Genomic DNA, 16,155 nt, shown 5'->3' with positions numbered 1-16,155 from the left:
GGATGTCAGGGGCAGATTGGGAAATAAAATGGGTATTAAGAGCAATAGTTCCTTCTCAGGAGGCGGGGTCGATGTGGGTATATTTTTGGAGAGCTTCTGTAAGGCGGGAAAGAGATTGGGCAGGATTTTCATCTGCCTTTTGGGAAATGTCTTTAAGTTTTTCAAAATTTACGGTGTATGGGCAGCTTTGTTAAGGCCTGCAACGAGGCAAGTAATCATATGGCTACAGTACACTTGCCCAGGGTCTGTGGGTTGGTATTCCCAGGAAGGCTCTTCCCAGGGAACAGCAGCAGCTCCTACAGGCTTAGTAGGATCCTGCCGATGAAGATCGTTGGCATATGCCTGTGCTGCAAGCCACACTCTTTCCTTCTCTTCTGGAAGGAGGGTAGAAGAGAGGATAAAGTAGAGATCGTGCCAAGTGAGTTCATAAGATTGAGTAAGATATTTAAATTCTTTGATATAAGTATTGGGATCTGAGGAGAAGGACCCGAGACGTTCTTCAATCTGTAAGAGATCGTAGAAGGAGAAAGGGACGTGGACACAGACAATCCCCTCAGCTCCTGCTACTTCCCGGAGAGGAAGCAGGGGAGCTGATTGCTGAGCACGTTGGGCCCGAGAGTGGGTGAGGGGAGGAGGCAGAGAGGACTCAGAGTCAGAAGCGGGTTGGTTGGAGAGAGTGGGGGAGAGGGGTAGAGCCGGAGCAGGGACATACAGTGGAGGATCACGATGCTCTGGTGGAGGATCATGATGCCGTCCGGGAGGGAGAAAATCCACGGGGTCAAAGGAAGAGGAGTCATCGGCTGGGTCTGTGGGTGGGGTGGCAGGAGATGAGTCAGGTTTTGAGCTGGTGAGTAGGATTTGGAAAGTAGAGCAGGAGTGGCAGAGAGAAGGGTGGTTACGGAGAATGAAGAAAGCCTGAACATAAGGAATCTCAGACCATTTCTCATTGCGATGGCAAAAGTTGTCTAAGTCTCTAAGTATATTGAAATCGAAAGTGCCATTTTTGGGCCATTGGGAGCCATTGTCCAATTGGTATTGAGGCCATGCAGTATTGCAGTAAAAGATAAGCCTCTTAGAACGGATCTCTGAACGGAGGCCAAGAGCCTTGCGATTGCGGAGGAGACACCCAAGGGGGGTGGTCTTGGGAGGGGTAGACTGAGAGGCTCCCATAGTGAATGGAGGAGGTGAGAGTAGAGGAAGAAGACACCACAGATGACAAGGACGAGAGAGGGCAGCCCCTGTCTCGCAGGCCTTGTATGGAATAGAGGAGGTAGCCGCCGAGTCAGGCGTCCTGGAAACGGAGGAACCAGAGGCCTGGAGGCCAGAGGAAGCCTTTGGCCCAGCTCTGGGTCTTTTGGGAGTGAAGAGACGGTCAAGGGTTCCGGGTAATAGGCAGAAGTCTCTCTTACTCACCCCTCGCAGAGGCTGTGATGGTGGATGAGGTCGCCAACAATGGGAGAATTCTGGGAGATCCTTAGGTTCTTCAGCAAGTTCGGGAAGGGGAGGTTGGCTGGGTAAGGGATGATAGGAGAGAGAGAGAGAGTCCTCTAAGGATGCCCAGTCAGAGCCTATCCCCTTCCTGGGTTTGACACCAAAATGAAGGTTAGCCAAGAGAAAGGATGAGAGAGAGACCCAAAGTCAGGCGAGTAAGCTTATTATCCTGCCGAGCTGCTCCACCACAGTCAGAGGAGGCAGCGCTGAGCTGACAGAATGAGGGGTTTATATGGGGCAGAGAGACCCTGGGGTTGTTTGTCAGTTAACTTTACCACATATCATCTTGTGACCAGGTTTCAATATAGGAATTTACAAGAGGGCGTAACTTAGGTTTATCCATGTTTCTCGTGACCTCCCCCATGCCGCCCGTAGGGCTGTAAGCAAGTCTGGTGACCTTGCTGTAGGCCTAGATAAGGGTCCAGGAATGCAGCTGCAGAGTATTTGGGGTAAGAGTCAGCTGCATTGGGGTGGGGGGAGGGGTCCTGGGGCAGATTGTTCCTAACATTCCAGCCTTTTAATAGGTAATAGAAGAGGGGCGCCGTTGTCCTCTGGCTGCTTCTTCCTGGATAGGGGCAACGGTTGAGGGGAGAGGAGCAGGCACTAGGAAAGACAACTCTTAAGACGTTACGATTTGTACTTTAATACTCAGCCATAGTTTCACATTAGAATCATTTGGAAAAGTTTTTTAAAATACTAGTAACTGTGACTTGACCTCTGAAGATTCTGATTTTAAAGTTTTGGAATTTGGTGTTTGGACTTCTTAAGACTCCTTCCTTCCAGGATACCATAATATAATGTACATTGAATGTTGAAAATCACTTCAAGAAAATGCGTAAAGGTGCTGGACAATTCAGGGTCGTATTGTTACCAGTAGAAGGTATCCAAATTACCAGTGGCAAATCCATATGGGTCTGCAGCAACCTCAATTCTTACCTCCACAGAAGAAAGAATTCGACTGAGGGGCATAAGGCAGAGAAAGAGACCAAGACAAGTTTCAGAGCAGGAGTGGAAGTTTATTTTTAAAGGGCTTAGAACAGGAAGGAAAGGAACGTATGCTTGGAAGAGACCCAAGCAGGCACCAAGGTCAAGCACAGTGTTTACTTTGATCCTAGGACTTTATAGATTCCTTTCCCATGATTCTTCCCTTAGGGTGGGCTGCCTGCATGTGCAGTGCCCTCCTTACCCTTGGGAGGTGAGCACATGCAGTGTGTCTAGGAAGTCGTACACATGCCCACCTGAGGCTTTCTTCCTTTTTCCAGTGGTTCCCAGAAAGTCATACTCCACCATGTTGTCTCTTCATGCACATCCCTAAGCCCCACTTAGGTGGCTGGCAGAAATGCTTTTTGTTAAAGTATGACTGTAAGCCTTTTTTTTTTTTGGTTTGGCAAACACTTTGACTAGTAAGAGAATATAATTCACCTGTGCTTACTGGTGCTACGCAAAGATCCCTCCCAGAACTGTTCATCTGGTCCTGGTGAGTGGCATCACTACCAGCAACCAAGGTAGAATTGTCCAAGTCATTTTCCTTTTCCCTGTCCCTCTACTGCACATCCAAATGGCATTATTGACCAATCCTATAGGCTTAGACCTTCTAAATATTTATTTCTCTTCTCTCTATCACCACTGATCTGCCCTAATTCAAATGTAGTTGCTTCCTTTCTGGTCACCAAGCCTTCAGTGGCCCTGCACACCACTCCATTCATCTTGCGTCCTTCATTCAGAGGTAGTTTGAAAAACACACACAATATCTTTCAATACATATGTAACTGAAGGATATTGAGTTGAGTTGGCTTTGAGGAGACAACAAAATAGATATAAAGAAACATTTGTTTATTCAAAAACGAGATAAGTCATATTTTAAACTTTTAAAATAAAAAAGGTTCCTGGAGTTATCTCACAAATCATTATTTTTAAACTATACTTAGAGAACCTCTAGGCTGAAGATAGATCTTAATGAATTTCTATATTTGGGTAAGTGGATCTAAGGGAAAGCTAACACAGGAAAGACAAAGCCAATAGATGCCAGGAAGAGGAAGAAGTCTGGCCTCACATTCTCCTTCAATGAAATTTTAGATGTATTTAGAATAATAACTTAGAAAAGGACCAAAGAGTAGCAAGCCTATGCTGAATTCTTTGCACATGTTGAGTCAACATCACATAGGCTGTTTTGGGTGCTCCTTTAAACACAGCCTCTGAAATCTTGCTTTTCCTCAAGGGCACCATTGAGCATTGTTTTATTTTTGCCCTTATTTTCTGTCCTCAAATGATGTCTGGCTGCACTTATTAACTCACCACATAGTTTAAAGAAATTTTAGAAACCTCTGGTTTTCAAGACCAATAATAGGACTCCCCTCCCCAAGTGTGGTTGTTTCTATAAATATAACTTGCTTGCTCTTATTTCTTGTAACTAGTGGACCAGACTAACTGCCAGTAACAGATTGTATTTATAGTCTTATTTCTTCCTTTTCCAATTGTGCAGAACAATTTTGTTTTTCTTTAATAGTTTGTATATTAAGAGTTAATTATAGTTTCACAAACTTCTGCTAGAGGATGTTCATATATAATATGTACATCAGCTTTCTGCCAGAATTTAAGTGGATTTCATTCCAAATTATTTATAAATGGATAATTTCATATTTACAGGGCTTTTTTAAACATTGCTTCCCTAGAGAAATATGATATTTAGTGTTGAGTTGTTAAATGCCTTAGGATCTTAGATGGTGAAATAGTTGCCCCTGAAACTGTTTGCTTTACAATTTTCAGTGTCTAGCATACTTAAATCAGGTCAATGAATGGTTTTTAAACTAAATCCTGTTAAAGCATTATACATAAAATAGCTTAGATTATAGTGAAAACTTTCTGTTGTAATAATAGGTATTTACCTATCACATTTATTCAGACTTTTTTTAACTTTATGAAGGAATTTATTTTTTAAGCCTACTCCCTGGAGGAAACAGAGTAAGCTGAATTAAGAAGAGAGTTTTTTTCAAGCATGGTGCCAAATGAATACAAAGTTTCCTTGTGCCAGAGTGGTGAAGTAGTCATAACTAACTACCTCTGAATAGAGCAAGTGTTGGGCAGTACAGTTTATTAATAAAACTACACACACTTATATCAGCACAGTAGAGCTCTGTTAAAATGAGATGTCCTAAACACATTATCCACACATGGTGGAATATAAATTTTCAAATTTGACGAAATACTAAAATTGTGTTTTTAAAGCAAATTTTGATGTACTGCTGCCACCACTGAATGAACATTTAATTAGATTGAATAAAACCGGTGTTATCGGCCTGGCACAGTGGCTCACGCCTGTAATCCCAGCACTTTGGGAGGCCAAGGCAGGCAGATCGCTTGAGCCCAGGACATCGAGACCAGCTTGGGCAACATGGTAAAACCTCATCTCTACAAAAAAAAAAAAAAAAAAAGTTCACTAGGCGTGGTGGCACATAGCTGTAGTCCCAACTACTCAGAAGGCTGAGGCAGGAGGATTGCTTGAACCTGGAGGCAGAAGCTGCAGTGAGCCAAGACTGTATCACTGCACTCTAGCCTAGGTGACAAAGCCAGACCCTGTCTCAAAAAAAAAGAAAGAGAGAGAGAAAGAAAAGAAAACAGTGTTTTAATTAATAATGACTTGTCAAGCATTCTGACTTTTAGCCATTTACAATTAAAGTTATTATTTTATTAAATTTTTTATCTCAACCATTGAAAAGTAAGTCTACTAAATAGGAAAATATGTCACTTGTATGTAAATGGTGGCATAAAATAAGGTGAAAATAAAAAAGAGAACACAAGTCATTCATTTTCATGCTGAGTAAGAAGTTTTCTGTAACCACTTTGCTTAATAAGTTAGTGACCTTTGAGGTAAAAAGAAAACTTGACTTTTAAAGTTGTACTATTTTTGCAAGTATTTCATAGATATGTTTTTACTATTAGAGTAACTGTGGTCTCTAAGCAATGGTGAGAAATATTTCTATAACTAAATTTACCTCTGAATTGATATGCACATAAAACTCCCAACTCACAGTAATATCATAGAAAATATTCTGGGATCCATAAAATATTGTAGAATCCTATGTTAAATAATAATTATGTTTGTAAAATTATCACATTCACATTCACTTTAAAACATATTTTACCAAGCTCCCACAATGTTTTACAGATGCTAATAAAATTTACTGTGATTTTATATAATCTCTTTGAAGTAGATGAGAGGTCATGAATACAACTAAGGTAACAAAAACTTAAACATCTGTTAAATGATTATATAAATACAGAGTAAGTCAGTTGTGAAACTTGCTAATAAATCTGAAAAATTCTAGAGATCTAAATTCCGATCTACTTTTTATCTTTCACTTTAATGTAAAATATAATTATTAGAAGTCTGTATTCTCAGACTTGCAGAGAAAATAATCACTTGCAAAATACCATAGAATAAGATAGGAAGAGGAATTTGAGCAAAACACTAGTTTGTATTTCATGGTGTGTGTGTGTGTGTGTGTGTGTGTGTGTGTGTGTGTGTGTATCACATTTTCTTTATCCACTCGTTGATGGGCATTTGGGCTGGTCCCATATTCTTGCAATTGTAAATTGTGCTGCTATAAACGTGTGTGCAAGTATCTTTTTTATATAATGACTTCGTTTCTTCTGGGTAGATACCTATTAGTGGGATTGCTGGATCAAACAGTAGATCTACTTTTAGTTCATTAAGGAATCTCCACACTGTTTTCCATAATGGTTGTTACTAGTTTACCTTCCCACCAACAGTATAAAAGTGTTCCCTTTTCACTACACCCACACCAACATCTATTATTTTTTTATTTTTTCGTTATGGCCATTCTTGCAGGAGTGAGGTGGTATCACATTGTGATTTTGATTTGCATTTCTCTGATAATTAGTGAAGTTGAGCATTTTTTCATGTTTGTTGGCCATTTGTGTATCCTCTTTTCAGAATTGTCTATTCATGTCCTTAGCCCACTTTTTGATGGGATTGTTTCTTGCTGGTGTATTTTTGAGTTCTTTGTAGATTCTTGATATTAGTCCTTTGTCAAATGCATAGTTTGCTAATATTTTCTCCCATGCTGTGGGTTGTCTGCTAACTCATGATTCTTTCTTTTGCTGTGAAGAAGCTTTTTAATTTAGTTAAGTCCCATCTATTTACCTTTGTTTTTGTTGCATTTGCTTTTGGGTTCTTGGTCATGAAGTCTTTGCCTAAGCCAGTGTCTAGAAAGGTTTTTCCAATGTTATCTTCTAGAATCTTTATGGTTTCAGGTCTTAGATTTAGGTCTATTCAGCCATAAAGAGGAATGAAATAATGGCATTCACAGCACCCTGGATAGAATTGGAGACTATTATTCTAAGTGAAGTAACTCAGGAATGGAAAACCAAACATCATATGTTCTCACTCATATGTGGGAGCTAAGATATAAGGATGCAAAGGCATAAGAATAATACATTGGATGTTGGGGACTCAGGGGAAAGGGTGAGGGATGGTGAGGAATAAAAGACTGCACATTGGGTACAGTGTAAACTGCTCGGGTGATGGGAGCACCAAAATCTCAGAAATCACCACTAAAGAACTTATTCATCTAAATAAATGCCACCTGTTCCTCAGAAATCTATTAAAATTAAAAATTAAAAAATTAAAAACAAAAACAAAGATACGTGTAGGAAAAAATATTCTGATTTATAGGGTCAATATTTTTCTGTCATGAGTCAAGTATAAGTAAAATGTTTTCAAAACAAAAACATTAGTTTGGGTTCAGCAGAAAAGTCTACTGAGTTGCACTGGATAATTAGATGTTACAGATTCCCTGTTGTGCACAGCAAGTGTGGTGTGCTCAGAGTACATCATACCTGGCACTCACTGGTTGAATGCTAGAATCACCTGGGGAGCTTTTAATAAACACAGCCGCCCAGAACACACCTGAGATTTCCTAAGGATAGGGCTCACATCTCTGTATTTTTAAAAATTACCTTGCTATTCTATTATCTGATTTTAGTGCTCAGTGGCTAAGAGTTGACTGATCACTGGGAGCCCTTTATTTTTACTCTTTGTAACTGCTAACTTTGTCATGGTATTCAAATGACCTCCACATGTGAGCCTCATATTCCAATGCCCAGATGTAGAAGAGAGGTTAAAAAAAACAATAGAAGTGCACTATTCTTTTAGAACTAGGAAAGAAACACCCTTTGACCATACTAAATAACTGCATTTGATTCTTGAGAGAAGGAGATTGCTAGGCATAGTCCTTTTGATTTTATTTCTTATAAAGTTTTGCATTCCTAAAATGCGTATTTTATTCTTAAAGAGGACCATGGATTAGGTCATCAGGAATGTTAAGCAGGGGCCAGAGAGACTGTTGCAAGCCTGCTTTGTTCAGAATGGTGCTTCCAGTACCTACAGGAGAGGCTGCCCCATTTTAGTCACTCAGTAAACCATTTTTTGAGTGAAGAAATGACTCTGGGCTGGAAATTTAGTCAGAGAAGAGTCCATTTCTCTGGATGTTTTATTTTGCTATTTCTAATTTATTTACTCTTTTGAAAAATTGCAAACACACTATCAAATACCTAGAAAGTGGCAGCCGTAGGTCCATTTCCCTCACACTTAACCACAACCCTACATGGTTGACTAGATGAAATGTGTGTAGGAATGTTGTGAAAACCAAGCACAGGGAAAATATATTATTAGCCAATTTTTCTACCTGTCCACCTCTCCTTGCTAGTTTTTTCATAATTATCTCTGTATTCCCAGCATAATGAGCACCTAGTAATGTATGTGACATAAAAACAAAGAAAAAAATCACTGACTTAGATACAGTAAACATTGAAGGCTTTCTTTCTGCATATGCATGCCCTCTGAATCTCTGAAAACTGTTTATCATTTTTTTATGCAAGCACAGAGCCAGAGCTTGTGTTTTTGTTGCTACTTAAATGTAATTATATTATTCTGTGTCTTTATTGTATTCTTGATGATACACCTTCACTAATTTTCTACATCAGTATTTAAACATTTTTCTTAATTTTTAACTACTGAAGAGGAGTGGACAGCATTCATGCAATGACATTTATACAGCCATCCTCTTATTGATGGGCATTTGTTTTGTTTCTTATCAGGGGAAGTCAGTAGAGCATGAGACTCTTAATCTCAGGGTCCTGGGTTCAAGCCCCAGGTTGGGAGCCAGATATCGGGGGAACCCACTCCCAATATTTCAACATAGGTTCTTTCTATTTTCCATAAGCATCAGCCAGCTGAGAAATAAAGAGAAGGAGTACAAAGAGAGGAATTTTACAGCTGGGCCTCCAGGTGACATCATGTATCGGTAGGACCGTGATGCCCACCTGAGCCTTAAAGCCAGCAAGTTTTATTAAGGATTTCAAAAGGGGAGGGGGTGCAAGAACAGGGAGTAGGTCACAAAGATCACATGCTTCAAAGAGCAAAAAGGAGAACAAAGACCATATGCTTCTGAGGAAACAGGACAAAAGGCAAAACAGAACTACTGATAAAGGTCTATCTTCTGCTGTGCATGTATTATCTTGATAAACACCTTAAACAACAGAAAACAGGGTTCGAGAGCAGAGAACCGGTCTGACCAAAAATTTACCAGGCTGGAATTTCCCAATCCTAGTAAGCCTGAGGGTACTGCAGGAGACCAGGGCGTATTTCAATCCTTATTTCAACCACATAAGACAGACACTCCCAGAGCGGCCATTTATAGGCCTCCTCCCAGGAATGCAATGCCTTTCCTAGGGTCTTAATATTACTATTCCATGTTAGGAAAAGAATTTAGTGAAATCTCTGCTACTTGCACGTCCATTAATAGGCTCTCTGCAGGAAGAAAGATGGTGGCTCTTTTGGCCCGACCCTGCAGGCAGTCAGACGTTATGGTTGTCTTCCCTTGTTCCCTAAAAATCACTGTTATTCTGTTCTTTTTCAAGGTGCACTTACTTCATATTGTTCAAACACACATGTTTTACTATCAATTTGTATAGTTAACACAATTATAGTGGTCCTGAGGTGACGTATATCTTCAGCTTACGAAGGTAACAGGACTAAGAGATTAAAGTAAGGCAGGCATAAGAAATTATAAGAGTATTATTTGGGAAGTGATAAATGTCCATGAAATCTTCACATTTATGTTCTCTGCCGCAGCTCCAGCCAGTCCCTCCTTTCAGGGTCCCTGACTTCCTGCAACAATTTCTTTTGTTTTTATATTCCATGTTCAAATGTTTCTGTAGTATAGATTCCTATAAATGGAATTTCTTGATATTAAAAGCACATTTAATTTTTTTTTTTTTTTTTTGAGATGGTGTCTCGCTCTGTCCCCCAGTCTGTAGTGCAGTGGCACAATCTCCGCTCACTGCAAGCTCTGCCTCCCGGGTTCACGCCATTCTCCTGCCTTAGCCTTCCAAGTAGCTGGGACTACAGGTGCCTGCCACCACACCCGGCTAATTTTTTATATTTTTAGTAGAGACGAGGTTTCACCGTGTTAGCCAGGATATTCTCAATCTCCTGACCCATGATCCGCAAGCCTCGGCCTCTCAAAGTGCTGGGATTACAGGCATGAGCCACCATGCCTGACCTTAATTTTTTTATAATGATGCTAAACCACCCTTAAAAAACCTGTGTCAGTTTATGCCACCCAAATAGTGGGTGATAATGCCCATTCCCACAGCCCCTCCAGGTCTGGGTATTATTCAACTTCTCTTTCTTTCTTTTGTAAACAATGTTAATGGGGGAGATAATTTTTCATTATTATTTTACATTTGTATCTGTATACTTTCTGGACACTATACTAAAATCTACAATCTAAAATATATAGTAGTTTAATCTAAATGATAGCTAATATAATCTCTACAATATATCACACTGTTATTCTGTTTCGACTTTTTCATGTTTTGATGTTAAACAGTTAAGTATCAAATTTTCCCTATATATCATAATTTATATAAGTATTATCCTATTCTTGAACAATTAATGCCTTTCCAAGGCCTCACCAATATAATTACATAGCAATGAGAACCCTTATATGTGTGTTTTTTTTCTCCTTTTATGAATAATTTATCATAGTAAGTGCCAGATAGTGATATTACTGGGACAATATCACTCTTTTTATGGCTCTTGATAAGAATTGTTAAATTGCTTTACATATATTAATTATCTTGATTTAGCCATTCCACAATGTATACATATATCAAAACATCATGTTATACACAATAAATACATACAACATGTATTTGTCAATTTAAAAACATGAATAGCTTTACAAAAATGTTGTATCAATTTTATGATCATCAAGAGTATCTTATTTTAACAGATTCTTGACTACTTTTCTGAAGTGTGGTATATTTGTTATTTCAAATTTAATCCATATATTTACTTTTATAAATTGTAATTTATAGATTATATACACAGAGGATGGTGATATATATATTTATAATTTACATGCTTAAAAACTGCTTACTTTATAATGCTAACTGAAAGCAGCAGGATGCAGAATGATGAAGTATAACAATTATGTATACACCTCAACAATAGGTCATTTAATTTTCCTTTTTCTTTCCTAATTAATCACAAGTATTACACTGAGGCTGAATGTCTTCCTCATATTCTTAGGGTCAACAGATCTGTCTCTTTCTTTTAGGAAATTTATCAGTGGTGTGGTTCCTCATGCAACAAATATGAACGTCTGAAGGCAAACCAGGTAGCTACTGGCATTCGGTACAATGAAAGGAAAGGAAGGTCTGAACTAATTGTCGTGGAAGAAGGAAGTGAACCCTCAGAACTTATAAAGGTATTGTGACTCCTGTTGTTTGTTAAAGGGTTACCACTCCAACTCGTGTGTGTGTGTGTGTGTGTGTGTGTGTGTGTGTGTAAGGTGGCAGGCTGGGGAAGAAGGGGAAAGAGATTCAACACATTTCAATAGTGAGCCTAGCTACAATTAGTAAGAGGAAACAACAGGGTTATCTAAGTGATGGAACTGGGAAAACAGAAAGTCATGACCTTCTCTCACCGTTGGTGTCACTATCAAAGGAAGCCCTGGCCCTATCTTCTATAGTATACGAGGTGAAACAAATGAGTGACACTTCTGAAATTGACTGTAAGAACGTATTTTGGAAGGAAAACAATATTAATAGCTCTTTCATCTATTCATCTGGGCTTCTCAGGGTTTTACTTGTTTTTTGTTTTTTTGTTTTTGTTTTTGTTTTTGAGACGGAGTCTTGCTCTGTTGCCCAGGCTAGAGTGCAGTGGCACGATCTCCGCTCACGCCATTCTCCTGCCTCAGCCTCCTGAGTAGCTGGGACTACAGGTGCCCACCACCACACCTGGCTAATTTTTTGTATTTTTGGTAGACAGGGCTTCACCGTGTTAGCCAGTGGTCCTGATCCCCTGACCTTGTGATCCGCCCCCCTCGGCCTCCCAAAGTGCTGGGATTACAGGTGTGAGCCACCCCACCCGAGCTTCTCAGGGTTTTTTTCAAACACGGTGGTTTTCTTCAATTTTAAAATTAACAGTTGCAGGTTGAGTATCCCTTTTCCAAAGTGCATGGGACCAGAAGTGTTTCAGATTTTGAATTTCCGGGGAGTTTGGAAATACTTGTATATATAAAATGATATATCTTGGGGATGGGAGTCAAGTCTAAACATGAAACTCATTTACGTTTCACATACACCTTACATGCACAGCCTGAAGATAAATTTATACAATATTTTAAATAATTTTGCGCATGAAACAAAATGTGTGTTAAGAACTTGTGGGTGGAATTTCCACTTGTGGCATAACATCAAGACTCAAAAAGTTTCAGACTTTGGAGTATTTCTAATTTCAGATGTTTGGATTAGGGATGCTCAAACTGTATTTCGTTAAAAGAATCAAATGAAATCTTATACCAAGAGATTAAATATGCCAGTATTTAAAATATTTCAATCATTTTAAGCTGAGAATTACAGGCAACACACTTATGATTTTAGTGTAGTTCTTAAATTAATGTGAAAATTAAGCGTTCGTGGCTCTATAGACCCTACGTCATTTACTTAACGATTATATAAATCTTAGGAATTTGGTTGTGACCAAACTTTGTCTTTTAAGAATATTGCAGTGACTACCGAAGTGTATATATTGTATATATTCCCTTAAATAAGAATATCAGTTAAGGAGTATAACTATATATTAAGATGTCTTGATACGTATTCACAAATTAATTTCCATTTGTTCACACAACAAATATTTATTATACTCCTGCGATGTGCCAGGCACTAAATGTTTGCACCAGTTGCTACTTCCTTGTACGAGCACTGTGTTCCATCGTGACTTTACAGAGCCCTGTCAAAATCTGTTGATATAATACCTTTTTGAAACTTCTGCATTTAATAGTGGTAGGTGGTATCTTTGAGTTTTCATTTCTCTGATTTCCTGGAATATTATACATATTCCCCCAGTAATTTTAGATTTGCATTTAAGTCTATCTAAAGGCTATCTCATAAACATTTTTAATATTTTTGACTTACAGAAATATAATGCAGTAGTTACATGGTCCAGTGATAGCCTAAAAATCCAGTGATCAGAAATCATATGAAATAACTTTATATATTGTAATGTCTTTAAACTTCATTGCTTTAATAACGCCCAGACATAGACTTTCACATTAATGATGTTTTGGAAATAATTTTAATTCAGTGGGGAAAATTATCATGGTCTAATGCTAGGAGAAAGATAGAATATAACATTTTATATGCAATATTATACTAATATATAATATGTGTATATAGCTCTGTATTCATACATATATACATACCTAGAAAAATATGCTAAAATATTACCAGTATTACATCTTGGGATGTGGCTGCTTATTTTCTTCTTCATTTGTCTTTGTTATAATTAACAAAGACAAATTCTGATTCATTTTATAATCAGAAAAAAAGTCCACTTAAAAAATTAAGATAAAATTAGGGATGGTTTTACTGGATTTTCACTGGTTAGAATAACATAGCTAATAAATCAGACTTTGAAAAGTATTCAAAACAAATTCTTGGTCTTTTAACATTCTTTTAAGGCCTCTGTTCTAGAGATGGGATCAACCATGTAAGTCTTCTAACGTGGCATATTTTGAAGCAAAAATCTATAAATAAGATGTATTTCTAGTTGACTGTAACCCCTTGTCTCAATAGCTATGCTTGGACATAAGCAGACTCAGGAACAGGACTCGCCCTGAGAAGTGGCAAGAAGAGTGTCACATTAACTATCAGACATCACTCATGCTTCTCCAGGGTCACCCTTGGCCCAGAGCTAGTCTCCTAACTACTCATTGTCTCTGAGTCCTCATTTGCAAAGTGAAGGGTTAGACAAAATGGCTTCTCTGATCCCTTTAGGTTCTAATGATCTATGCTTCTACCTTACTTCTTGGGCAGCAGCTGTGTTTAATTACCACTCATTTGCCACTTGTACTCTGTTCCAGGAAGTGATGCTGCTGTGGCTGCGGGGCCTTGCTGTGCATGTACATATTTGGTGTCCTTGCTTATTGGATTTCGTTCAACGTTTTGAAAAAGAAAGTGTAAACAGTCAATTAATACATTACACTGTAAAATTAAAATAAGAAAATGCAAATGAAGAAAAACTGTGCAAAAATATAATTTGGCTTTAAAATATTAGTGATAAGGATAAAGAGATATAATGCTTAAGATAAAATGTGATGTCTGTGTTTCCAAAACTCTTCAGTTTGGTTTTTAGAAAAATCCTACAAAGCACCCACTTTGTTTTCATTCAATACATTCAGTGTCTATACTACATTTTATTTGACTGCTTTCACTCACACAATGAACTGAGATGAATTTTCAGTGAAAATCTTTATTAGATAAGGGAAAAAAAAGCATTCAGTGGGCTTTTCGTTTTGGAAATATAGTTTTGTAGCCTGATTACAAGAAAGAGTAATTATTTGATTAATTAATTGAGTACCTATAACAAACTTGTTTGACTTCTAGGCTTTCTTAGTGTTGTAATGATAAGGATAGAACACAAAAAGCCCATGAACTTGGTTGGGAAGAATTACAACTTTATTTTCACTAACCTCTTAACTGAAATACGGCCTTTCCTCCAGTTGTGAAAGTAATAAGCAAACGTAAGTAGCAGGAACAGTCCTGTGACTTTTCAGATCACATTATAGCTATTGTACACAACCTCAAAATGTCGTTTATGCTCATTGCTACTTGGTAATTATTATTGTTATTAGATCTTCTGCTCACTAGTATTTAATGAATTAATGAAAAGCTCATATATTACTTTACCAAACTTTAAAATATATATATATTGATATTTTAATAGTTGCATTTCAAGGTAGTTTATTTCCATTATAATATTTTGTATCTTGTTTTATGCATTTAGCAAGTATTTTTCTTAGAAGGGAACTAATAGGTTTCAGAAGTGTTCCAAACCAGTCTATAGCACACACGCACACATGCACACACACACACACGCAGAGTATCCTTGTTTAAGATTTAAAAATGTCATTTCTTTTCCTGAGACTCTAGTGCAACTGTTGATTTTACTAGAGATGGAGTCTGAAAATCTAAAAATTTTTCAAATATCTTTAAATTTGACGTTTTATTTATTTATTTATTTTTTGAGCCGGAGTCTTGCACTGTCACCCGGTCTAGAGTGCAGTGGTACAGTCTCCACTCACTGCAGCCTCCGCCTCCCGGGTTCAAGTGATTCTCCTGCCTCGGCCTCCCAATTAGCTGGGATTACAGACACCCGCCACCACACCCAGCTAATTTTTTGCATTTTTAGTAGAGACGGGGTTTCACTATGTTGGCCAGGCTGGTCTCAAACTCCTGACCTCATGATCTGCTGGCTTTTGCCTCCCAAAGTGCTGAAATTACAGGCGTGAGCCTCCACGCCTGGCCTAAATTTGACCTTTTAAAAGATTCATTTCTAATGGGGTACTTTTAAAATTATTAACTTTAAAAGCTTTGAAAGCCTCTCTATGTGAAAGTTAGAAATGGCTTGAAAGCAAGGATATTTTAATCAATTAAATGAGCCTGTTTTCATTACTCTGTATTCAGTGCTGAATTTTTTGAACTTGTCTAACACATTAAAGTGCTCAACACTGAAACTCAAACTTTTCTGAGAGTCTTTTGAAAAATTTATCTTTAGTTTGAAGTATTTCAGCTATTGATCACAATATTTTCACACAGTTTTTATATGGCTTATCTCCAGGGTGACCATAAATTTATCCTCCAAAGCAAAGCACATTGTAGAGTAAAAGGGGGCACTGAGGAGACAGGACACAACCATCATTAACAAGACTGTCTGGGGAAACAGGATGTGTGTTCACCCTCCTTTCTGCATCTTTAGTACTTTTAAAAGCCCGTGTGCCTAAATAGGAAGACAATCTTGCATGTGGAAAAAACTAAACTCTGTAACTAAAGTCAAATTTTACTCTGAGCTTGTTTTTGCTGCAAATATATTTACCATAAATGACTGCACATAAATTATGCTAAGTTTTTTTCATGATCTTTCTTCTTTTCATATTTAAAATAATCAGTGAATGTGAAGAAAAATTAAATATTTCACTAGCTGTAAGGTCCCAAACTTTATTCCTTGATTAATCATTTTGTAAACATTAGGAGGAAAGCAAAAAAAAAAAAAAAAAACCAAACAAACAA

At 37.9% G+C, this 16,155-nt stretch overlaps 1 protein-coding gene across 2 annotated transcripts in view; it reads left to right on the top strand.

Moving 5' to 3' along the window:
- Positions 1 to 16,155, top strand: part of SCIN (scinderin) — a 96,928-nt gene that overhangs the window by 37,232 nt on the left and 43,541 nt on the right. For both annotated transcript variants that reach the window (XM_058435366.1, XM_032760410.2), the window contains exon 4: positions 11,139 to 11,288. In XM_058435366.1, coding sequence (XP_058291349.1) covers positions 11,139 to 11,288 — 150 coding nt within the window. The remainder of the gene's footprint in view (positions 1 to 11,138; positions 11,289 to 16,155) is intronic.

The sequence above is a fragment of the Hylobates moloch genome, unplaced genomic scaffold (assembly GCF_009828535.3).
Source record: "Hylobates moloch isolate HMO894 unplaced genomic scaffold, HMol_V3 SCAFFOLD_1, whole genome shotgun sequence".
NCBI classification, from domain to species: domain Eukaryota; kingdom Metazoa; phylum Chordata; class Mammalia; order Primates; family Hylobatidae; genus Hylobates; species Hylobates moloch.
This window is presented reverse-complemented; position numbering and strand designations above follow the sequence as displayed.